This window comes from Lemur catta, chromosome X (assembly GCF_020740605.2).
Source record: "Lemur catta isolate mLemCat1 chromosome X, mLemCat1.pri, whole genome shotgun sequence".
In the NCBI taxonomy this organism is placed as follows: Eukaryota; Metazoa; Chordata; class Mammalia; order Primates; family Lemuridae; genus Lemur; species Lemur catta.
Genome location: NC_059155.1, coordinates 51,142,878 through 51,168,478, shown reverse-complemented (window position 1 = coordinate 51,168,478; position 25,601 = coordinate 51,142,878). Strand labels below are relative to the sequence as shown.

The 25,601-nt window shown below is 39.8% G+C and overlaps 1 protein-coding gene across 3 annotated transcripts in view; it reads left to right on the top strand.

Annotated features, from left to right (window-relative positions):
- HEPH (hephaestin) overlaps positions 1 to 25,601 on the top strand; it is a 72,580-nt gene that overhangs the window by 2,160 nt on the left and 44,819 nt on the right. The window contains exons 2-12 of one of the 3 annotated variants that reach the window (XM_045538109.1): positions 4,454 to 4,655; positions 5,374 to 5,618; positions 6,639 to 6,851; positions 7,574 to 7,756; positions 8,913 to 9,167; positions 11,291 to 11,459; positions 12,673 to 12,809; positions 14,721 to 14,852; positions 17,592 to 17,803; positions 18,739 to 18,889; positions 21,242 to 21,454. In XM_045538109.1, the coding sequence (XP_045394065.1) occupies positions 4,480 to 4,655; positions 5,374 to 5,618; positions 6,639 to 6,851; positions 7,574 to 7,756; positions 8,913 to 9,167; positions 11,291 to 11,459; positions 12,673 to 12,809; positions 14,721 to 14,852; positions 17,592 to 17,803; positions 18,739 to 18,889; positions 21,242 to 21,454 (2,086 nt within the window). In that variant the 5' untranslated portion in view covers positions 4,454 to 4,479. The remainder of the gene's footprint in view (positions 1 to 4,453; positions 4,656 to 5,373; positions 5,619 to 6,638; positions 6,852 to 7,573; positions 7,757 to 8,912; positions 9,168 to 11,290; positions 11,460 to 12,672; positions 12,810 to 14,720; positions 14,853 to 17,591; positions 17,804 to 18,738; positions 18,890 to 21,241; positions 21,455 to 25,601) is intronic. The other 2 variants (XM_045538111.1, XM_045538110.1) reach the window with 2 other exon arrangements.

The following is a 25,601-nucleotide window of genomic DNA, read 5'->3' as shown; positions in this document are numbered from 1 at the left end:
AAGCACAGCTTAATGCAGCACTCAAACCTAAATTTGTCTGACTCAAAAGTTCTGGTCCTTTACATTATACCATGTTGCTTCCAATGAGAGAATAATCTCAGCCTGGGATGTGTGCATTCTCATACCCATGTACATATGTCTGTATACATAGTCTGTGTCACTGTATATGGAAACTTATGAGTGTTATATATGTTTGTGGCTATACATAAAATGGAAAATGTTTATGACCCTGAGATGTTTCATTTCTAATCCATTTTCTCATCTGCAATAATTATAGCCACTAATACTTTTTGATCACTTGTGCACTTAAGCACGCATTTGTATTTTATGCACTTATAGATCTGAATTTATTTAATCCTCACAACAACCCTGTAAGGTAGCTAATAGTATTAGTTCCATTTTAAAGATGGAGATACTAAAGCTAGAGAAATGAAGAAGTTTTCCAAGTTACACAGCTAGGAAAACTGAATCCAAGATTCATTTAGGTAGCCTAATTCCAAAGCCTGTGCCGTGGATGCAAAATGGAGAAAACAATCCTTATCTCTCAAGATCTTGAGAATTAAATAAGATGGTGGATAGGAAAAACACATTGGTAATTGCTTTTCTGCTAGGAGAATACTAGGTATCTTCTCCCACCTCCCATATTCTATAGTCTAAGGCCCTTTGGGCCATTGGTCACCACCTTTGAATACTTGCTCATTGTATACTGAAGGCCTGTTCTAATCTCTCCCAGGAACATTTCCAGGTTTACCATGTGCTTCTCTAATTGTGGAACTTTTACCTGGGACAATTTTTTATCTAGATAGATGAGTTCAAGGTACAACTGCCTTGCTGACACCTGAGAAGGAAGCTTGAAAGAAGTTTATGTTGCATTCACACTTGAAATGAACCAAGGACACTCCCTCCCTGCTGAGGGTTCCAAGACATGGATGGCTATTTGTGTGACCATATATAGTATTGTATGTAGGTGCATATGATTATACCTGTGATTCATCAGTGAATATGCATATTGGCAGCATGTGAGAACAGGAAGGACTCTTTGAGAGCTCTTTATATACCGCATTTCGTAGTTCTGCACTTGTGCATTTCATTAGATTATCAAACTTCTGTGACCCCAAATGGCAAGAACTATAAAGTCCATTAGTTTACAGATGAGGAAACTAAGGCTCACTAACGTGAATAAACTTTCCTAAAGTCACTCTGAATCAGTGGCAGAACTTGAACTAGAGCCAACAGGTGGGAAAATGTATGCTTGTGCCTCTTTATGACACTTTAACAGTATCTGTTATGGCCCACCTGCCAGACTCTCATCACCACATCTGGTAATAGATACACAGAGACCCCTAAGACATGATATCCTTTCAAAGAGTCTATAGTCCAATCCAGGAAATAAATACAGTTCACAAGGAAGCTCATTAGACAGAAAGATAACAATAATACAAAGTCTGACATAATCTAATTGGGTGCTATAGAGAATAAGCAGTTCTTCAGAGGACAGTGATATGGAGAGGCTAGAGCTGGCCTTTTTGGTGCAGTTGGGATTTAAGTTTTCCCTTTGACTAGAAATATAGAAAGTATGGTGTTTGGGAGACTATAAAAATAAATTAATAAACTGTAGCGAGGAGGGAGAAGGAAGAGAAAAGAAACTAAAAGTTACTGTTTGTTATGTTCCAAACACTGGCCTTTTTGGTGCAGTTGGTATTTAAGTTTTCCCTTTGACTAGAAATATAGAAAGTATGGTGTTTGGGAGACTATAAAAATAAATTAATAAACTGTAGTGAGGAGGGAGAAGGAAGAGAAAAGAAACTAAAAGTTACTGTTTGTTATGTTCCAAACACTGATTATACTGGGACTCTTTAATGTAAACTTTCTGATTTATTTCTCCAAGCCTAATATTATCATACCCACTTAAGAAAACAAGTTCAGAGTAGTTCGGTTCAGAGTGGTTAAATAATACCCAGGGCTATACAACCAGTCAGTTGGAGAGCCAGGTTTTGGAAACAAGAACACAGAAACAGGTCCTTCCTTACATCAAGGGCTTTCTGCCAAATGTAATATGGAAAGTGAGGATTAACATTTGAGTCACTTCTGTGTATGGAAGGGCCTGAGAGTTTGTAAGGAAGTTTATTGGTCTGTTTCTTAATCAGGGTAAATATCTGAGCCTAGTTGGTGTAAATATCTGAGGATTTCCTGTCTATATGTGAATGTGTACATAGTTTGATTCTCTATTTTTGATTAATAGTGCCTATTTCGTGTGCTTGGGTTGAAGATTTAGTGAAATAATTTATATAATTCACTAAACACCACTGAACATGGTGTTTAGTATGTAGTAATCTCTCAATGAATGGTAGCTATCATGATCATCATAAATGTAATCCATTAGGTATATCTCTGCCTATCTGAGCATGTATGTTTGCTTTTAAAGTGATCATAACCATATGTAATTTCATGTTTCAGAGTGTATGTGTTTTTTCCTAAATATGGCCGTAGCTATGGGCATATGCATGTTGTCTGTGTATATACATGTGAAGAGGCAAATATGTTTTTGTAGAAGGTAGTATAGCACAGTGATTAAGATCATAGATGCTGGAGCTATACTTCCTGGGCTCAAATCCCAGCTCTACCAATTGTTAACTAAATGGCCTTGGGTAAATTACTTTACACGTCTGTTCTGCAGTTTCTCCACTGTAATATGGGGATAAAAATGGCATCTACTTCATAGGGTGGTTGTGAGGATTAAATGATTTAATCTATGTAAAACACTTAGAATGGATGCACCAGGCACACACAATAAATATAAATTTATTAATATTATTCTGAAAGTGACTAAGGCTCTGTGTGATGGAGTGGTTCTATGTGCAAATGAAAGTGTGTACATCTCTGCTTTTAGGTAAGACTGTGGGTGCATGTGTATGCAAGAATATGCATATGTGTGTTTATATGATATAGTCTGTGTTTCTGGGTTTGACTGTAGCTGTGTGTGGCATGACTGTTTCATCCCAGCCCCATGAAGTCTAACCTCCTGGCTTATGTACTGAAATGAGAGGCTAAGGTCTTGGGTCTGCTTCTGACTCAGGATTAGACCTGTGAAATGAGTTTGTACATAGCTTTAGGAATCAGAGAACATTTCTTCTGAGAAGTTCAAAATATTTCCCTCTAATATTCTCATTTGTTTTTATTTCACTTTTAACTTTTGAAATATAATGCACATTTAGAAAAGCACAAATTCTAAATTTATAGCTCAATGTATTTTCACAAACTGAATACACTTACATAACCAGCATGTAGATCAAGAAACTAGCCGGGCGTGGTGGCTCACGCCTGTAATCCTAGCACTCTGGGAGGCCAAGGCGGGCGGATTGTTTGACCTCAGGAGTTCGAGACCAGTCTGAGCAAGAGCAAGACCTCGTCTCTACTAAAAATAGAAAAAAATTATATGGACAGCTAAAAATATATATAGAAAAAATTAGCCGGGCATGGTGGCGCATGCCTGTAGTCCCAGCTACTTGGGAGGCTGAGGCAGGAGGATTGCTTGAGTCCAGGAGTTTGAGGTTGCTGTGAGCTAGGATGATGCCACGACACTCACTCTAGCCCGGGCAACAGAGTGAGACTCTGTCTCAAAAAAGAAAAAAAAAAAAAAAGAAAGAAACAAAACATCACCTAGAAGTCTTCCTCCTCTTCTCTTCCCAGTCACTGAGCCCTACTTCAAGGGCAAACATTATCCTTACTTCTGAGAGCATAGATTACCTTGGCTAATTTTGTACTTTTACATAAATGAAATCATACAGTATGTACTCTTTTGTGTCTGGTTTCTTTCTGCAACATTACATTTGTGAGAGGCACCCATATTCTGTGTAGTTGTAGCTTGTTCATTATTATTGCAATATAGAATTACATTATATGAATAAAATAAAATTTACTCATTCATTTGAGTATTCATGGACATTTTGGCTATTTGCATTTTGGGTTTATTAATATTCTAGTAAATGTCTTTTGTTTATTCTCATTTGTTTGAAAATACAATTTATAAAGGGTGGGAAGTAGCAAAAATGAGTCTTCCCTTTTTGCCTATGGAAAAATAGAGGCAAAGGGAGAATTAGTGACTTGATTTAGGCACAGAGTGAGTCAGCGGCCCAATTAGGCTTCTGGTGTCCATTTCCTGATTCTTGGGCCAGAGCACATTCTTCCTTCTACACTGCTGGAGGAACTGGATCTAGATTTCTCTTCTGGAGGAAGTGATGTACAATTATCAGCACAGCTGACTTTTTAACTTTGCCCTCCAAAGTCTGTTGTACAGAGATCATTTAACACTTGTTGAACTGAAAGGAATCAGGTAAGTTAAAGAAACTGAACTAATTGGGATTTGCTTTCTCAGTTACTTATGTGGCTCTTGCCTTTTCAATTTTCCAGACACATGCAAAACCCCTTTGTTCTCTTTCTTCCACACCATCAGCTTTCATTTGCCTGTTTCCCGGAGTAATGTGGGCCATGGAACCAGGCCACCTCCTCTGGCCTCTCCTATTCATGCAATCCATGTGGCCCCAAGTGACTGATGGTACCACTCGAGTTTACTACCTGGGCATCCGGGATGTGCAATGGAATTATGCTCCCAAGGGAAGGAATGTCATCACAAACCAGCCTCTGGACAATGACACGTAGGTTTAATCTCTAGTTAGGTTTAATCAATCTATCTAGTGTTAGAGTCACAGAGTCCTTGTATTAAAATTGTCCTTGAGGGGATAATGAAATTATTCCTAATATTTTGAAATAATAGTCAACATTTATTGAGCTTTTACTATTTGTCAGGCTCTGTCCTAAGCTCTTTATGTATTTTAATTCTTTTCATCACCAATAACAACTGTCTGAGTTAGGAACTATGATTATCTCCATTTTTCAGATGGGGAAATTGTACACAGAGAAGTTAAGTAACTTGTTCAATATGCCACAAATTTGGAAGTGGCAGAGTCAGCATTTAATCCAAGGGGCCTGACTGTAGAGCTTATGGTCATAACCACTATGCTCTAAGGCCTCTCATATATAGCAGGACAATGCTAAGTCAGGCCACATCAATGGGGAGTTGACCACTTAAAAAGAGTCCACAATTGGTTGTCTTCCCATTACTATATATTGCGTTGCACCATGTGAAATTGCCTTTATTTTTTGTAGATTAAAAATGTTCAAATATTAGCAATTTCTTATGCTTCTCATTTTCTAACAGTTAAACCTAAAGATTTCATGTTTTGATTAGTACAATCCCATTTCTTGTTTTGTCTTAAAAAAAGGATACTTTTGGTAAACCTCCTCTGGAAAAGAAACTTCCAGAGGTTTGAAGAGGGTAGCAAAATTGTGACGCTCTCTTTTTGTCTTTCCCAGAGTGGCTTCCAGCTTCCTAAAGTCTGACAAGAACCGAATAGGGAGAAGCTACAAGAAGACCATCTATAAAGAATACAGGGATGACTCATACAATGATGAAGTGGCCCAGCCTGCGTGGTTGGGCTTCCTGGGGCCAGTGTTGCAGGCTGAGGTGGGGGATGTCATCCTTATCCACCTGAAGAATTTTGCCACTCGTCCCTATACCATCCACCCCCATGGTGTTTTCTATGAGAAAGACTCTGAAGGTAAGCCATTCTACTTCTTCTTTCTCCAATTCCCAACAAATATCATGTTTCCTTTACTGTATCTGAGAGAGAAGAGCTGGGAGCAAGGATTGTCTTTTCTTCTTTATTGATCTGAGGTGACAAAGACTCTGCTTAGAGTAAACATGGCTGGGTCCTGGTATTACTTCTGCTATTCATATACTGCATGACTTGGGCAAGTCATTGCCTCTCTCTGGGCCTCAGATTCCTTATCAGGAATGTGAAGATACAATCTGACTTTTATCACAAGGAACTACTTGAATGACATTTCCATAGGATATTTTAATATGCTTTGAAAAGAAAAGAGAGTGCAGTGAATGGAAGGGATTGTTTATTCTAATGTCACAGTCTTCAGAAAGTTCCATATTTTTTCCTAAGAGGGAGTTCAGCTTATTTATGTGTAACTCCCATTATCCCTGGCCCAATGGTCTATAATACTGACGACAGTGAGTGAGGAGAATAGAGAGGGAAGTCAGAAGATTCTAGCTTGGCCACTAACTCCCTGTATGACCTTCACTGGACAAGTTACTTTTCCTCAGTTTTTTCTTTCATACAATGGGGGAAGTAGATCAACTAATCATTAAGTTGACTTTAGACTGCAATTCTGATTTTCTGCTTTTTGTTTTCCAAAGCAAGTGCTTGAAGGAAGGGAATTCTGTCTTCTCCCTTGCTTCTATGCTACCAGCTTTGCACTAGGGTACTACCAGATCAGGCCAAGCAACACTTTCCCTGGTCTCAGCTCTTTCCCTGTGGCTGCAACCTATCTTCACTTATGGTTGATGTGAGGACTGGGTTTTTGTTTGTTTGTTTGTTTGTTTTTGGCTAAATATTTGCTGAATTTGTGTTCTCAGGTTGTGAGGAATGTTGTGCTGGACCTTAGAACACTACATTTTACGAGACTGGGCCTAGATGTCCCATATATTACCCCTCTCTTGGATTCTATATCTGCCATGCTCCCTCTCACTCATTCTAGGACTGGGCATGTGCAATTTCATTTTCTAGGCTCCCTATACCCAGATGGATCCTCTGGACAGCTGAAAGCTGATGACTCTGTTCCCCCGGGGGGCAGCCATATCTACAACTGGACCATTCCAGAAGGCCATGCACCTACCAATGCTGACCCAGCGTGCCTCACCTGGATCTACCATTCTCATGTAGATGCTCCACGAGACATTGCAACTGGCCTGATTGGACCCCTTATCACCTGTAAAAGAGGTACAGGCCCTAAGAATGAGCTATGAGATGCAGTTTTGGATATCTGGGGAAGCAGTGATGTGGTTGATTGAACCACCTACATATCGGGAAGCAGCCCAAGGAGTGTTAATTCAGCACCCTTCTTTGTTAGCAGGAATAAACCTTACCAAACTCCTTTTCCACTACTTTTTTTTTTCTGTTTCATTACTTTTTTCCTAAAAACAACCTGAAAAAAAAACAAAACAATATTTCTTCTTTCTTTTTTTTTATTATTTCACCTTTAAATCTCAAATTAGTCACGATGGGAGTCAGGCCACATTGAAGTAAGGTGTGTGGTATGAGTTTAGGTATGGACAAGATGGAAAGTGTGGCCATAAGGGTTTGGGGAGGATTGAGGACTTAGTTAGGAATAGAATATGTTCAAGGAATAGTCAGGCCACCAGGGTGTTGCAGAAATGTGGTCAGGTTTAGGCCCTGGATTGAATACATAGGCAGTGGTGGTGGAAGGGAATTATTCTGGATCCTGTGTGTCCCACCTTTAAGTCCTAGGTTTAACTGAATTGATTATTTTATCTAGGGGGTTTGGAAATAGAAATTAGCACCAGAAGGCTATATCTGCTTTTCTGTTGCTGACGGGTTCTTAAAGCCCCTTCTCTTCCTATTCCTTTCTTATGAGTACCCCTTTCAGCTTACTGTTGCTAAGGAAGGGAGGTTCTCAAGAACACCTTTCTTCCTTGCCCTAGGAGCCCTCAATGGGAACTCTCCTCCTCAGCGGCAGGATGTGGACCATGATTTCTTTCTGCTCTTCAGTGTGATAGATGAGAACCTTAGCTGGCATCTTGATGAAAACATTGCCACTTACTGCTCAGATCCTGCCTCAGTGGACAAAGAAGATGAGGCCTTTCAAGAGAGCAACAGGATGCATGGTGAGCTGGGAGGAGTTGGCCACATTGTGACAGTGAACACTGATGGAGGGTCTCCACTGGGCCTACTATTTGGCGAGTGCTTTCACATACCTGGTCCTTTTTAATATTTATAAGGACCAGGAGTAGTAGATGGCTTTTCCCTGTTTTACCTGTGAGGAAACTGAGGCTCCTAACACAATGCAGCAGATAAATGGCACAGGTAAAATTCCAACCTTGATCTCTCTAACTATGTAGGTCGTGCTCTTGTCATTAGGCTATCCTATCTCATAATATGGAGTAGCACAGCAGATGACTCCAGAGTTATACATTATATGTTCAATCACTTTGGTGAGGGTTGTCCACTGATATAATTAATTAACACTGCTTTGTTTTAAAAAGGAGGTAAGTTGGAAGAATTATCCACTTTGTGAAGAAAAATCATTGCTTTCAAGCTACCTTGTTTATATCCCCCAGCCTACTCTGGGCTTATATCCATTATGGAATTGACCATATTAATTAAATTAAAAACAAACTAAAGGCATGAGTGGAGGCCCTGAGGCATTAGTGGAGAACTAATTTTGGGAATAGAAACAAGTTGATTTTGTTTTTGTTTAATTAAGGAAGTGATTTATTTACCTTTGGTGACAGGGTGGGCTCAAAGCCACACTGTCCCAAGGGGAGGTGAACATTCAGAGGTAAGATGTAAAGGATGGCTTCGACAGCTCAAATTTCCCTTGAGTTTTATACCAACTGATTATAATACCTACATTAATTATTTCAGCTAATTTGACAATTGTCCTGTGGAAATTTCAGAAGAAACCTGCCTAAAAGGAAAGAATAGCCTACAAAGTAACCTCATTCGTTAAAGAGCTTCCTCAGATTATTGGTTTGGAATATTGGCTTTAACTACTTAATAGTTCTGTGGACTTGGGAGAGAAGTAACTTCACCTCTCTGAGCATTAGTTTTCTCATTGTTTTTTTTAATGACACTGATGATATCTGCCTATTTCCCAGGGCTGTTTGTGAGATTTAAATGAGATAATGCATATGGGTCAGCACAGTGTGCTCCTTTAAGCCTCATCTAAATGTTACCTGTTATTGTTGTCCAATGGTAAGGCTTCTCCCTTTGTGATGCACTTTCCTAACCCTGATATTTTCTTTGGGTTTTCTTTTGCAGCAATCAATGGCTTTGTCTTTGGGAATTTACCAGAGCTGAACATGTGTTCACAGAAGCGTGTGGCCTGGCACTTGTTTGGCATGGGCAATGAAGTGGATGTCCACACAGCTTTTTTCCATGGACAAATACTGACTACACGTGGACACCGCACTGATGTGGCTCACATCTTTCCAGCCACCTTTGTGACTGCTGAGATGGTGCCCCAGGAGCTGGGCACCTGGTTAATTAGCTGTCAAGTGAACAGTCACTTTCAAGGTGAGGTCCAACTTTTCTGATTTTTGGGGTGTAGGAGAGAGGTGTCAATAATGGTCACCAGGAGCCTGGACTTCTGGCCTAGAGCCATAATATAGGTTTTCCAGGTGAGGAATCTTGGTATAAAGGATGAAACACTAGACTAGAAGTTGGGGGCCCAAGTTCTTTCCTGGCTCTGCCATCAACTTGCTGGGTAACCTTAAGTGTGTCTCTCTGGGTTTAATCTTCCCATTTCAAACATAAGATGGCCTAGAGATGAATAGGTAAACTTTTAAGCTGCCTTTTTTTTTGCTCAGAATTCTAAGGAATTAAGATCTGGAGGTATTTTCATCTTATTGAACAAGGAGTGAAGGAGAGATTAGTTAAAGGAGAGTATGGTTTCTGCAGGAGATCATCGAGTATTGTGGGTAAGTAGTGACACTCTAGTTGGAATTCAACAGCAGTAGGAGTAGAAGGTTTTTTTTTCAGAGGGAAAAAAGTTAAAGTAATGGCATTGCAGAGCAATGCATTGAGGAGCAGCAGAGGGGAGAGGGAACATATGAAGCAAAGGAAAGAGCACTAGATAAGTGACTGGATGGTTTGAGTTGTGGTCTCAGCTTTGTGAAAAACTCATTATAATGACTTTAGGCAAGTCCCTTCCCATTTCTAGGCCTCATTTGCCACATCTATAAAACAGGGAGTTGGTCTAGATAGTCTTTAAAATCCTCTTTAGCTCTCACTTTGTAGAATTATTTGATGTATGTAGAAGGGTGTAAGAAAAATGATATATACGTGTAAGTAGATTTCAATGGGTGAGGAGTTATAGACTGGCGGGACAATGAGTCTTGTATGTTAGGTTTGACCTAATAGGGGACAGTTACTTATGCTCCATCATCCAGGGTCTGTCCTTGGCCACCAAGGTTCCGGGTAAGTGAGTATGAATATGGATTAGGGTCAGGGATGTAGCATGATAGTGGAACAAGCATGGACATTAGAGCCAGACAAGCCTGGATTCAAATCCTGGTTCCACCACTTGCTTAGTCACCTTTGGTAAGTCATGTCATTTTTCTCTGAGTCTCTGTTTCCTCATCTGATGATAGCAATAGTAATGCCTACTTCATAAAATTCTAATGAGGATTTAAAGAGATAATGTGATTTTGAATCTTAGAGACTAGGGGGATGATGTGACCAAGATAGTGGATATAAGAGAAGAAAATGATCACTTATCTGTAGTTTAAAGATGGGAGCTTAAGTCAAATCCACTGCTGACTACTTGTGTGATCTTGGGCAACTTAACCTCTCTGATACTTAGTTTTCTTCAACTACAAAAGAGAACATTAAAAGTCTATTTCATGCAATGGTTGTGAAGATTGATAGAAATAACACATGTAAAGCACCCAACACGGGGCCTGGCATATGATATAATACATGTTCCCTCCTCTTCCTTCATACCTCAGATTTCTAATTTATAAATTTTGAATCTCCCTGTGGTGTTGTGGGACTCTAATGAGATAATGTAGCTGAATGACCTCTGTAAGTTGCAAAACAAATATAAAACACTCATCTATTGTCATTATGCCTCAATGTAGTATCTTCCACATTTGAAGACATTACTTAGAATCTACATTTTCCTGACAGTCAGAAGTCTGAAACTTTATCTTCATTGATAGAAGATTTTCCATTATTTTGGGACCTTCCCAGTTTCTAAATAATCTACTCATCTTTAATTTGATACTCCTACCAGCCCCATGAAGTGGACTTTCCTATTCTCCCCATTTACAAAAGAAGGAAGCTCACTCTGAGGAAGTAACTTGCCTAAGGTCCTAAAGGTAGTGGTGAAGCTTGGGCTTGAAATCAGGTCTCCTGTCTTCATTCTCTGTGGTACTGCTAAGCCTTTTGCAACGGAAGGAATTAGGATCTGGTAAACCAGTCAGTGATGAACAGGTGGAGGTACTTGAATTCCCACTTGAATTCCCTGTCTTTCCCAGTCAGGCTCTTTAGGAGTGAGAGAAAGTAGCCAATTTCATGGCAGGAATAAAAGGACTAGTGGAGAGTGGGAGGAGGAAACACTAGAAGGAGGAAGGTGAGTCCTCTGGGTAGAAATCCTATTGGGAAGAATGGGGCCAGCCATTATTTTGTTCCTTCAGATGGCATGCAGGCACTCTACAAAGTCACGTCTTGCTCCACGGCCCCTTCTGTGGACCTGCTCACAGGCAAAATTCGGCAGTACTTCATTGAGGCCCATGAGATTCAATGGGACTATGGCCCGATGGGACATGATGGGAGTACTGGGAAGAGTTTGAGAGAACCGGGCAGGTAAGAGGCAGTGGACTCCCTATCCCTAGTCCTGGGCCCAGCCCCAAACACCTATTATCTCTCTCTCAGAAATCTCTCACCTCACTTGGGGGTCTGAATCATTTTCTGGCTGGGGTTACATGACAACTGTTAGCCAAGTTCGTGTGGCCCCTTAGAGGGCTTGCTCTTGTGGAACTATAAGTAGCAAAGCTTTTTGTAGGGTTTGTCATATCCCCAGCAAAGTGTCTAGGCAGAGTTTGAGGTTGGTTGGTCCTACTATAATTACTGGCCACGTGCAGAAAGGAAATCCCAGATGGGACCAGTTCTTGCATCAGTTGAACTGGCTTTTCTCAAGCTTTTCTTCATTTTACCCATTTACATCCTTGTTCCTTCCTTTCTTTTCCATAGTTTGAACGAAGCATTTGAGCAGGGGTATTAAAAACCACTCTGAAAGAAAAACCACTCTGAGAAATGTAGGAAGAATAGAAGCAACCTGCCCTGTGGCTATTCCATGCTCATCCTTTAGAAGGAATTTCTCCAAGTTCTCCTGCCTCATCCGTGACCCAGATGTGGACAGGATAGAGCAGGAGGTTAGTGCCCTGCTCATTTGCTAGGTCTTAAGTTATACTAACTCACTGGGCTATCAGTGATGCTGGGTCTTTTACAGAAGAGGCCATTAGTAAATGACTAGGAGAGGGGAAGATACTAGGGCACTCATTATGTTTATCCTTGCAGCAGGACATAATGGAATGAATCTACAGAAAACTTAGAAAAGTTGACTCTTGAGTCCCAGCATAGCTTCTAGAATCTCCAACTGGGCTTGTTAACTTAGTGGGCTTTCATTAGGATCATTAATACCTAAGGATGTTTAAGGACAGATGTACACTGTATAATTCTGGAGGGCAGAACTGGTCCCAGTGTCTGGAAATTTCAAGCAAGAATATTACAGCATACTATAAAGAAGAACTTCAATAATTAAAGCTATTCAACAGTAATAGCAATTGGCTCCTCTGAAAATTGAGTTCCCTGCCTTTGGAAAGGCTCAAGCAGAAGCTGTATATCACTTACTAGTAGTGTCAACAAAGGATGTATTTTCACTGATGAGAGTTAACCAGGGTGATCTCTGAGGTCCTTCCTGACCATAAAGATCCATAACTTGATGAGACTGAGGGTGATATGGGAGTCTACTTGATAACCAATAAAATCATATGATATTTGCCTCCTTATATGCCAGTGACTCAGATAAGTTCTTCCAGAAGAGTTCCAGCCGAATTGGAGGCACTTACTGGAAAGTCCGATATGAAGCCTTCCAAGATGAGACATTCCAAGAGAAGGTGCAGCTGGAAGAAGATAAGCATCTTGGAATCCTGGGTGAGGAATCTTTAACTTACAAAATTCATTGATTAGAGCCAGAAGAATGAGGAGGACTTAGAAATTGGAGCCTAGACATGGCTTAGGGGCACACTGTAGAACAGCATCTTCAAAGTGAGTCCCAAGAGATAAGTGTTTTGTGAAAAAAAAGTTATGGGTCTGAATGTGTTTGAAAAACATTAGATTAAAAATAGTCAAATAGTGTTTCTTTGCTGTAGGGCTTCTGAGAGCCTTGGATTTATTTTTATTCATCATGAATCCCCGTTGAACCTTTTTTTTTGGTGAACATCTTCCAATACCATTGTTGTACAGTTCATACTTCTAAAATTGCTTCTCTAGGAGTATTCTTGAAGGACTATATAAGGAAGCAAGACTTCCCAGGTTCTTGACACTCTGGAGCCAGGAGCAGATTGGAATGACATACAGACATGGTTGCTATGGTGAGCTAAGCAGAGCCAGACTTAAAGTTTGACCTTGGAGACAGTATCCAGAAGGTCTAAAGCACAGCATTAAAAGAGTGTAGCAAAAGATGTGGAAACAACCCAAGTGCCCATTAATATATGAGTGGATTAATAAAATGTGGTATATGTATATACCATGGAGTACTAGCACCTCTTGTATTTTCCTGGATAGAGCTGGAACCCATTCTACTAAGTGAGGTATCCCAAGAATGGAAAAATAAGCACCACTTGTACTCACCATCAAATCGGTTTCACTGATCATCACCTAAGAGCACATTTAGGAAGAACATTAATTGGGTGTTGGGCAGATGTGGAGGGGAGGGGATGGGTGTAAACATACATAATGGGTGTGGTGCGCACCGTCTAGGGGATGGACATGCTTGAAGCTCTGATTTGGGTGGGGAGGAAGGGCAATATACATAACCTAAACTTTTATGCCCCTATAATATGCTGAAATTTAAAAAAAGAGTATAGCAAGGTTACATGTGTTTTAGCAACATGGTGGAACCAGGAAATAAAATAGATGAGATGGGAAAAAAGATTTGGAAATGAAAGTAACATAATGGACCATATTCTGGGGATAGGTATGTGTCAGTTGATTCTAGATCTGAAAATGGACAATAGGACCTATATCAGCTGGATAGAAAGATATTAGTAGGAGAAAACCACCTTAGGAAAGAGGGATGGTGGTGATTATGAAGGAGTTATCATTGGCCTAGATTCCATATGGGTCTCTAGTCTTTGAGCAGAGGTGAGCATTAGATATGGAAATTGAGTAGGAAACCAAGCTAGAAACTCTGACCTAGGGTTAGAACCAGCTTAAATGCTCAGTCTTGGTACTTTTGTTTGGCATCAAAGGTATCTCAAACTAGGTTAGAAGTGGTGGGTAGTGAAGCATAGAAATATCCAGGAATTGTTGTTTGTGGCTAGATTGCCTAGTCTAAGGCCTGGATAGAGGATATAATAATTTTCTTTGCTCAGAATTAGTTTCAGATTGAGGTGAGCTCAGATCTTAGGTGGGTCCCAGTAGGAGATGCATCTATGGGATCTGGGACAATAAAGTTAGGGGACATGGGATTGGACCTGACAGTGAGTAGAGTGAGAGAAAGTCATGGCGTCAGGTCCTGGTTCTGCAGCTAATAAGCCATTTAAATTTGGGTAGATAAATTGTAGCTCTTTGAGCTGAAGTTTCCTCATCTGTAAACTAGGAATAATAACCCCAGCCCTGTATACCTTAGAATGATGTTTGATGGTCAAAATGAGATAATGGATTTTATGGTCCTTTTTATAACTATAAATTGAAATGTATTTGTAAGGTATTATTCTTTTTATTGTAAAGAAAAGTTTTCTATCTTTTTCACTTCCTTTTTTCCCTCTCTCCCTCTTCTATTTCCTTCCTCCCTGTTCATCTCTATCTTCATTCTCATTGACTCTCCTTCCCTTTTTCCAGGGCCAGTGATCCGGGCAGAGGTGGGTGACACTATCCAGGTGGTCTTCTACAACCGTGCCTCCCAGCCATTCAGCATGCAGCCCCATGGGGTCTTTTATAAGAAAGATTATGAGGGCACTGTGTACAATGATGGTGAGCCAGCAGGGTTCCTAACAAATGTGGGTTCCAGGTGGTAGCAGGTGTCTCTAGAGGACAAATAAATGAGGGATGGGGAGGGAGAAGGAGGTAGAAGTAGTTGCCACATGTGGACATTGTTGAATGAATGAGTGAAATAATAGCAAAGCAGAGCTGGGCTCAATAATAAGAGAAAACTCTTTTAAATATATTTAAATATATTCTAATTATAAACTATGTATATTATGGAATTTTGAAATACAGAAAATTACAAAATAAATATCATTCACAGATAAATTGCCATGTACATTTTGATATACCTATTAATGTTTTTCTGTGCTTATAAAGTATAGATAGATATGAGATCATATGGTTTGTACAGTTTTGCATCCTATTATTCTCACCATTCTATTGTGTTTGTTTTCCCATGTCATTATAATCTTACAAACATTTTAATGAATATATAATACTCTATCACATGGATTTGCCATAGTTTATTTACTTTATCCTCTATTGTTTGGACATGTGAGTTTTTTCAGTATTTTTGAATATTGTAAATCAGGTTGCAATGAATGAATGCATACATCCTAGTTCACATTTCAGATTATTATCTCAGGAAAGAATCCCAGAAGTGGAATTATTGAGTAATTCATTCTTGTTTTCTCTGAGACTATTAACACATGTTAATTCCAAGCCAAAAATATAAAAAAATACTGAAAGCATAAAGGGCAAACTTGCAGACAAATCCTAAATAAAAGAACATTCTACAAGGCAACTGGTCTAGTCTCTTCAAGAAATCATGGTGGAGGGGATTAGAGACATAACAACCAAATGCAACCTACAAACCTTAACCGACTCTGGTGATAAAAAACAGCTTTATGAGACATTTTGAAGATAATTAGAAGATGTTTTATATAGACTGGATATTAGATGATGATGGGAATTTTCTTAGTCATAACGGTATTTATAGTAACATAGGAGATGCTTGCTGATATATTTGGCAGTAAAATGTCACGATGTTTGCATTTTACTTCCAAATGATTCAACAAAAGCAAACAAACAAAAATGGGTGTGTGTATAGATATACATACACAGATGTAGATAAATTAAAGATGGAAAAATGTTAACAATAGACTCTGGATGGTAGGATGATCATTGTACTATTCTTTAAAGTTTTCTGTATGTTTGAAACTTTAAGGAGTTAGGAATAGAAAAGAATAGAATAGAAAAGACAGGTTAAAACCATCCCAAATTATACTCCCCTTTGTTTTAAGCTATATTACAAAATATATCCTTGTATATGCTTCTTTGCACACTTTTGTGATTATTTCTTCACAATATATTTTTAAGATTTGGAATTGGCTGGGCACGGTGGCCCAAACCTGTAATCCCAGAACCTTGGGAGGCTGAGGTGGGAGGATCACTTGAGGCCAGGAGTTTGAGACCAGCCTGGGCAACAGAGTGAGACCTGCATCTCTATAAAATATAAGAAAAATTAGCCAGTCATTGTGGTACATGCCTATAGTCCCAGCTACTCAGGAAGCTGAGGGAGGAGAATCACCTGAGCCCAAGAGTGTGAGGTTGCAGTGAGTTGTGATTGCGCCACTGTACTCCAGCCTGGGCAATGGTGCCAGATCCCATCTCTATTAAAAAAAAAAAAAGATAAGGAATTACTCTGTTAGAGGGTACACACATTAAAATTTTTGGTACCTACATTCAAATTGCTCTCAGGAGAGATTTGTAGTGTTATCAATTTGGTTTTGGAATCATTGAGGACCCTTTTTCTCACAACCTCACCGGCACTGGGGCAGTCTTTTTGATCTTATCAAAATGATAGTCTTGTAAGGAAAGAATAAGATCAGTAAAACTCACTGTTGTTTTGATTTGCATTTGTTTGATTACTTTAGGTTGAACATTCTTTTCAATATTTAGTACATATCTTTATTTGTGGACATGAACTTTTAAAATAAATAGCTTTTGATAAATTTTGTCAACATTATTTCCAAAAGGGTTATTCTCATTTATACTTACCATTTTTATAGGTGAGTGAGAGGGGTAGATGCCGTTGGAACCACTCTTCAGCGTCATTGATTATTATAATTTATAAAATCTTGGCTAATTTAATAGATAAAAGTTATCTAGATATTTTTATTTGCATTTCTTTGTTTACTGATGGCTTGAAAATTAAAAAGAAAATATATTTCTGTGCATTGCTTGACCATGTCCTGCATCCATTTTAGAAATTATATAGCCTTAGTGTTTTTTCATATACATACACATAGACATATATAACCTATATGCACCCATACATACATTCATACATATAGAAAGGAAAAAGTACTCAACAATCATAGCTGCTGAAAGATGAAGTAGATTGTAATGGCAGGTAGCAAATTTATCATCACTGGAGAGTTTTAAGCAGAGGTGGGGAAATAAGAGCAGATCAATGTATTTTTTAAGTGAGGGGTATTCCAAATAAATCTTAACATTCCTTTTAGTCCTGTGATCCTATGATTTTGGAAAATTGAAACAGAGAAGGTTAAACTGCCCCAGTTTATATAGCAAGCAATGGAAAAACCAGAAACCAAATTCTGGTCTCTTGACTCCTAGACCAGTGTTCTCTACAATATTCAACATTTCATGTTGCTGCTGGTGCTCCTAAATGCCTTTCTAGTTTATAATCTTTACCCCACTGTTTAGAGCTGATAGTCCTCACTCTAGTTAATGTAAGTAATGAGTTTCATGTTTTCTCGACAGGATCATCCCACCCTGGCTTGGTGGCCAAGCCCTTTGAGAAAGTAACATACCTCTGGACAGTCCCTCCTCATGCTGGTCCCACTGCTCAGGATCCTGCTTGTCTCACCTGGATGTACTTTTCTGCCACGGATCCCATAAGAGATACAAATTCTGGCCTGGTGGGCCCCCTGCTGGTGTGCAAGGCTGGTGCTTTGGGTGCAGACGGCAAGCAGGTAGTGCCAGGGTGTCTAGCTGGGAAGCCTACTGAGAGGAGGATGAAGCTGTGTTGCTGGGTGGGAATTAAGCATGGAACTGGGTGAGGGAATAGAAGAAAAAATAATCAAGCTGTTGCATCAGAAATTAATAGTTGGTGACCATACACATCTTTCTTAACCTCTATTACTTTCTATTTCATATCCTCCCATCATCATCTATCTTCCTTCCTTCCTTCCTTCTCTCTCTCCCCTTCTTTCTTTCTTTCTCTTCTTTCTTTTCTTTTCTTCTCACCTCAGTGGCCCCTAACCCTTGTATTTGCTTGCCTACTCTTGTACTCAATCCACCATTTCTAGCTGTGTAACCTTGGGCAAGGCTACTTAACCTCTTTTTGACTTGGTTTTCTCATCTGTGAAAAAAGAGTTTACAATGTAAGAAGGTACCTTGGGTTTCTGTGAAGATTAATTTAAATAATCCATATAAAGTGCTTAGCACAGTGTTTGGCACACAGTAAGCACTCAGTAAATGTTACCTATAATAATAATAATTATTAGTATTATTACTTTTATTTTCTAATTTCCCTCTAGAGCCCTCCCCTACTCTCCTGGCCACCTTCCTCTACTCTTCTCCCTGAATGAGTCCAGGCTCTCTCCTATCAAATTCTGTACCTCTTACAGCCCTCACTCTGTGCTTTTTCCATACCCTCTTTCATAAATTCCTCCCCTCCAGTTTTGCCATTTTATTCTGAACTCTTTCTTCCATCTGTAATTTGTGGTTACCTGAGGAAAAACTGCCTAGTGACAATGGAAACTTTGGGCAGGAGGTATGGGCTTGGCTCTGAGTCTGGAAAAGGAAATGAGAAAGAACCAGAGATCCTTGGATCTACAGCTACACGGTCTACAACTGTTTAAACCATTGTTATTCCTCCTCCTACTTTCTTCCACTGGGCCTGCAGAAAGGGGTGGATAAAGAATTTTTTCTCCTCTTCACTGTGTTGGATGAGAACAAAAGCTGGTACAGCAATGCCAATCAAGCGGCCGCTATGTTGGATTTCCGACTGCTCTCAGAAGATGTCAAGGGCTTCCAAGACTCCAATCGGATGCATGGTATGGGGAATACTTTTTCCCTGGGCTACAACTGAGAAGTCCCAAGTAAAATCTAACCCTAACCATAATCATGACCAATCCTGAAAACACTAATTTCATTGGTCAGCTCTGTCCAAGATACAAGCTAGACTGAGGAGTTCAACCTAAGACAATTGATCTTATACTTAGTACCTTCTTTTGCTGTGTCCTGTGTTACACTACAGGGGGCACTGGAAGACAGTACTTTGAGAGAAGAACTGTGTACGAGTCGATTTACTAGAGAGTATGAAGAATAAACTGCGTGATACTTTTCCAGACTTATTTTCCTCTCCCCTTGCTCCTACCACCCTTGATCCCCAACCTCAAATTCCAGCCAAATGGGGATATTTTTCTCTCCATGAACATATCTTATACTTTGCTGATTTCATGCTTTTGCAATGCTATGCCCTTCACTTGAAATGTCACTCCTTACATCTTTGTCTTCAGGCTGTGGAAATTCTGCCCATTCTCTGAGGTCCCACTCAGACCTCCTTCATGTGACCATCTCTTTGTCATCCATACTCAGGGTGATGACACCCTCTTCTGAACTGCCATTGCATTTTGCTCAGACCATTTTAATAGAAAGATCCATAAACTTCTCAATACTATAGTTATTATATGGCTTTTGACTTCTGATACAGTATAGTCTCTTTAAAGATGAGTATTGTTATGTTGTTTATCTCTGTATCCTCTACACTGTCTAATACATAGTGTTTATTGAATTAGGGAACTACCAGATGAATTGGTGGATGGGTGGTAGGTGAATGAAGGGGAAGACATGGTCCCTGTTTGCAAGGAGCTCCCAGCAATTTGCAATGAGATGAGACTAATAGCACCCATGAAAATAATTATAGAATAATCCAAGATAGATTATAATTAAGTACCGAATTGTGTGGAGCAGCTTTTAAGAGACATAAGAGTTCAAAAGAGGAGAAAATTGATGAGGAGCAATCAAATTAAAAGATTCTTGGAAGAAGGGAGTGCTTGAGCTAGGGCTTGAAGACTGAATAGGTTTGCAACCAAGACATTAGACAGGGGAAGCAGAATCAGGGCTTAGCAATGTTTGCATCAGTATTCCAGGAGCTTATCAAACTGGGTGACTCATTAAAGTTGATTCCAGTGGATGTGAGGGCATTGAAAAGAGGTCAACATCAAACAGGTCTCCCTGTATTTGGGGGAAGGGAGGGGAGACTGTGGAAAGTGGGAGGAGGACAAGAATGAGTGTGTTGTATTTTGGCTCCATCTCTTCGTTCCCATCACCAGTTAGTTCCATTATTTGGAAAAATAGTAAGACAGTCTTGTGAACCAGGTTCACTTCAGTTTAAATTTTACTGAGCATCTAATTGATATCAGGTAATGTGTTAGGTGTTCAGGCAGTCATATAGATACAGAAAAAAAATGATATGCTTCCTGCTAGCTCAACCTAGTGCAGGAAATAAGATTTCTAAGTAAATCATTAGACTCTGTGGTAAGTGATATTGTAGAATTTCTAAGGTAAAAGTTCATGGAAATCAAAGAGGAGGCAATAACTCTGCTTCACAGAAGAGGTGATATTTGAGCTGGGACACGATGGATGAGTAGGAGGTTGCCATAGAGAGACTAGAAGGGAAGTTTATTCCAGGAAGAGCAAACAGTATATGAAAAGTCAATGGATGTTTTCTAAGCATATACTATGTTTAAAGCCTTCGGGATGCAGAGACAGAGCTCATAGGACAATGGTGTGTGTGTGTGTGAAAGCAGGTGGGAGGACAAACTGTAGGTAGGGGTACCAGGGAGGAGGCTATTACAGTTCAGGCAAGAACCAAGGCAGTATCAGTGAAGATGAAGAAGAGGAGACAGATTGAGAGCTGAGGATGGAACTTTAGGGAACCCCAACACTTTATGGATGGGTGGAAAATGAGAATAAGATGAAGGAACAATCAGAAAGGTTATAAGAGAACCAGAAAGTGTAGTGCCACAGAAACCAAGGGAGAAGAGTTTCAAGAGAGTGGGGATAGGAGACATTGGTATGTGTGTGTATGTGTGTGGAGATTGGTGGGTAGGGAGATGTTATGGTAGTGGAGAGTAGTTCAGTGTTGTCAGGATATGCAGCATGGTAGAGGAGGGGAGGGGTAGGTGGTGAGGCCAGAAAGGCCAGTTGAGCCCTCATCCTAAAGACACAGATCTTCACAAGTAGAACTAAAGTGGTTTAAAGAAGAAGGCAGCGGAGTTGAGGATGACTCAACAGGTTCAAGTTTTGTACAACCATAGTACAGTGCTGATGCCATGCTGCTGGCTGGTGCCTGAGTAGTCTGGTCTCATCTCCCCATCTTGTCTTGTGTTTTTGTTTTCCAGCCATTAATGGGTTTCTGTTCTCTAACCTGCCCAGGCTGGACATGTGCAAGGGTGACACGGTGGCCTGGCACCTGCTCAGCCTAGGTACAGAGACTGATGTGCATGGGGTCATGTTCGAGGGCAACACTGTGCAGCTTCAGGGCATGAGGAAGAGTGCAGCCATGCTCTTTCCTCACACCTTTGTCATGGCCATCATGCAGCCCGACAACCTTGGTAAGTACCTTAGCAGCTGGCCCTAGGCTCAGAGGCTTCCTTGGGTATGGGGCTGGGTATGGGGTGGGGAAGAGGGAGGGCTGGTAAAGAGAAAAGAAGAGGCATGTTGAGAGTGCTGGGGAAGTTTTCAAAACACTCTTTTCTTTTCCCTCTTCAATGTGCTCTCCATGTTCTATTTATTTGGATTTTCTCCTCATGGAAGCAGAATAGAGTGAGCAAAAGACTGAGGAAGCTCTTTTCTGAAACAACAGGAGAGAAGTAGGGATGCTGCTCAGCTTCAGGGCAGTTTTTATGTGGCAGAGGGTAGACTTGGCCACATAGCCCCTTGACCACATAGAGATTTTATAGATACATTCCTTATACTGGGAGGGAGGTTGATGGGATGGACTTATGAGCACTCTCAACTCTGATATTCTGCAAAGATTTCTGCAAACTCTCTTCTGGTATGTGTGCGTGTGCACACAGGTGTGTGTGTTGCTATCACAGTTTCAGTCCAGGAATCAGAACACAGGAGCCCTGGTCCAGGATTTCATTAACTTGCTCTGTAACATTGGTCATAGTGGGGTGGGGAACCTATGGCCTTAAGGCGAAATGTGGCCTTCTAGGTCTTTAAGTGCAGCCTTTTGACTGAACCCAAATTTTGTGAACAAATTCTTTTATTAAAAGGAGAGCAGCAGAGAAAGATGAAAGCTTTTCTTCCCTCCTTAGGTGCTTAGAAAAGAAGAATCTTGAAATTAGAGGGCTGCAGGTTCCCCACCCTTGCAAGATATTTGGTAGAATACTTCTTCAAATGCCATCTATTTCTGGCATTTCATAATGCGTTATTTTTTCTTCGGTCCCTAAGGTGTATTCTTTTTCCAGCCAGTAGGTGGCAATAGTGTTTGTAAGAAAAATCTGTCAGTTCCATGCAGTTCCTACTAAACTATTATCTTGGTTTGTAAATTCCATTCATATTTGGGGGAAAATCCTTAAAACACCTTTTTGATAATTTAATAATTTCAGCCTATTCCTGAGTTTTACAATTAGTGGACATAAAGCTGGGGTCTCCCTAGGTTTCTTTAGGTCCTCATTTCTGCCCATCTACCCAGGATACTTTCTTGGTCAGGGAGAGTTGTTGTTAGCAAATCACAAACATCAGTTAATGGAGCTGAAAGAAACAAGAGGAACAAGTTCTTTCTATGTGATGTTGGGAATTTCTGAATAAGAAAGACCCTACTCTGTAGCCTTAGCCCCAAAGCAAAATCCCAGATTTAATCTTTTTCCTGCAAAACCTGCCAGACTCGCCAGCAAGGTCTATATGCCTCCCCAGGACTCACTCTTACTTTGGATGAATGAAATTATTTTTGTGCCATACTAAGGCTCAAGTAGGGTGACAGTGGATGACTTAAAAACATTCTGATGTGTAGTCTGGAGAGAAAGGAGGAGAATAGGTTTATAAAAGTAAAGGCTTCAAAGGTTACCCTTGGTGAAGATTCCCGAGTTTTCTTACTAGCAAAAGCACAAACCCTTCATTACCTTTGCATTTCCAGACCTTTAAAAATTCTTTCCTTTTTCTGAAGAGATCTGAGTCATAGAACATTGAAACTGGTAGAGTTCCTTTGAGATAATCTCAATTCACTTGTTTTACTAATGGAGGGAAGGGACAGAGACCAGGAGAGGGAAAATGATTAGGTCAGTTAGAAATATTGGCTCTATTTTTTCACTTCTCCCTTTTGCCCCTTCTCTATCAATTCTATTGATTCTTATTCCTAGATGATTTCTTGAATCTAAACTCTACATTCTGTCCCTGGGGACTTGCTCTCTGATTAAGATTGAGAGAAATCAATGTGACCACCTCTCAAAAGACAGAGCAAAGGTACCTGAGTTAATGGAAGAGTCAGGACCAGAATCTGGCTTTGGAATTCTGGAGAGAGGGGTAGTGATGGGCAATAGTAAATATACATATGTGCTCAAGCAGCTCTGCAGATGGTTTGAAAACATCACCGTGGAGATTCAGTGTGCTAAGTGTTGAATACTTATAATTAATTATGTTTTAAAAAAATGGAAAAAATTCCCAGAAAAAATTCAGCAAAATGTTAAGAGTTTGAGTTGTGTAGGTCTCTTGGTAATGTTTTAACCGTCACCTCTTTTTTTCTTTGCTCTAAATTTTAATAGTCCTGTATTATATATAACAGAAAATGACATATTTTAAAATGTCACCCTGCATAATATGCCTCAGCTCTTCCAATAGCACTACTGGTATTAGAACTTTACTAGCCAGGGAAAGTGGCAGATAAAAAGGCTAAAGCTTGTAACATGTTATTTTCCACCTAATTCATGTTAGGTGGAAAGACAAATATGTATTACTTCCCTGGCCCCTTATTAGGGTTTTTTCCTCTCTTTTGCTCATGGAGCTCTTTATCATTGTCCTCTTTTCCCCCCTTTGCCACCTTCTCTTTTTCTTCCCAGTCCTTTTTCCTCCCTTCTTTTATTTTTCCCCCTTCCTCTTTCATTCTTTTTTCCTTTTTTCTTTCCCTTTTTATACCTCTCATCTTTATTCTTGCTTCTCTTCTTTCCTTCCTTCCTTCATTCTTTTTCTTCCATCCATTTGTTTCCCATATTGCTCTTTATCTTTCCTTTCTTGTCATTTCCTCCTTCAGTTCCTTTTCTCTCTCTTATATTCCATTTCTTATTTTACCTGATTTCTTTTTGTTCGCTTCTCTCTCTTTTCTCCTTTCCTTATTTTCTTTCTTTTTTGTCTTTCCCTCCTTTTTTCTTCCCTTCTCTCCATCCCCCTCCCTCCTTTCTATTTCTTTTCTTTATCTTCTTTTATCCATTTTCTTTTTAATATTTATTTCTTTTTCCTTTACCTTTCTCTCATTTTATTTTCTTCTTTTTCCTTTTCCTTATTTCTGTACTTTTTCTTTCCTCTCTCCTTGTATTCCTCTGTTTTTCTTCTTTTTTCTTCCTCATTTTTTAAAATTTTCTTTTCCTATTACATTTTCTCAAAACATAGTAGATACCTGGTCTCTTCCACTTGTTGGTTTAGGTGTTGGGGAATGTAAGGGTCAATGAGGCAGCCACGGTTCATGTGAAAGGGAGATAGGCCTGTGAACTTTAGTTGTCACAATGACCGGGACCGTGGAAAGGATGATACTGACATTTAGAGGGTAGGAATCAAAGATGCTAAAACTTTTCTGCAATATGTAGGACAGTCCTACGTAACAAAGGATAATCTCACTCAAATTGCTAATTGTACCCTTGTTAAGGAACACCGAGATGTAGTGTTTAAGGGACATAGGAAATGACTAATGACCCAGTTAGGAAAAGAGGAAAGGCCTTGCTAAGGAGTTAGGACTTTATCTTCTAGGTCATAAGAAGCCAGAAAAGATTTTGTTTCTTTTATTAAGATGATGAGTGACAAGATGTGATTTTCATTTTTGTAAGTTTACTACAGGATAGTATGGATAATGGCCCTGAGTCAAAAGGAACCAAAACCAGGAAGGCACAGCAGAAGCTTCTTGAAAGAGATTATAAGAGACTGCCAATGAGTGGAAGCAGTGGGAATAGAGAGAAGGACAGAGTTAAAAGATATTTGGGAGAGAAGTGACAGGATGTTGCTGAGGGGCTGAGCAAAAAGAAAAGATGCCTGAGGTTTCCAGCTTGTATGTTAGGTGGATGGTGGTGCCATCAACCAAAAAAGCAAATACAGAAGCAGGGGCAGGATGGTAAGGTTTGGATAAAAAAGTATTCATCTGGGGGCATTTTAAGTTCCTGGTGAAATCCAGCTGGCGGGGAGTTCATGGTAGGTAGTTGTGGGTAGAAATATAAACCTTGGAGGAGAAGCCCAGGCTAGAGAGAAAGAGATATTTAGGTGTTCTCATAGTTCAAGTCCATAACCATGTAGAGTGATAGGAAAGAAAATTTAAGGCGGAAATCAACATTTAAGAGGTAGGAAGGAGAGGAGAATCTATAATAAAGAGAAAGCAAAGGATTGGTCAAAGAGGTCATGTTGAAAAAGAAGTGGCTTGGACAATAGTGTCTTTATGAGAAAATTCAAGTAATGTGACTAGCCCAAGTTCACATGACTCTCTCAGAATGTCTTCTACTTATTCCTGTTCCCTCAGGTGATCATCAGACTTTCTTCACACCAGACCTTGAGCCATGA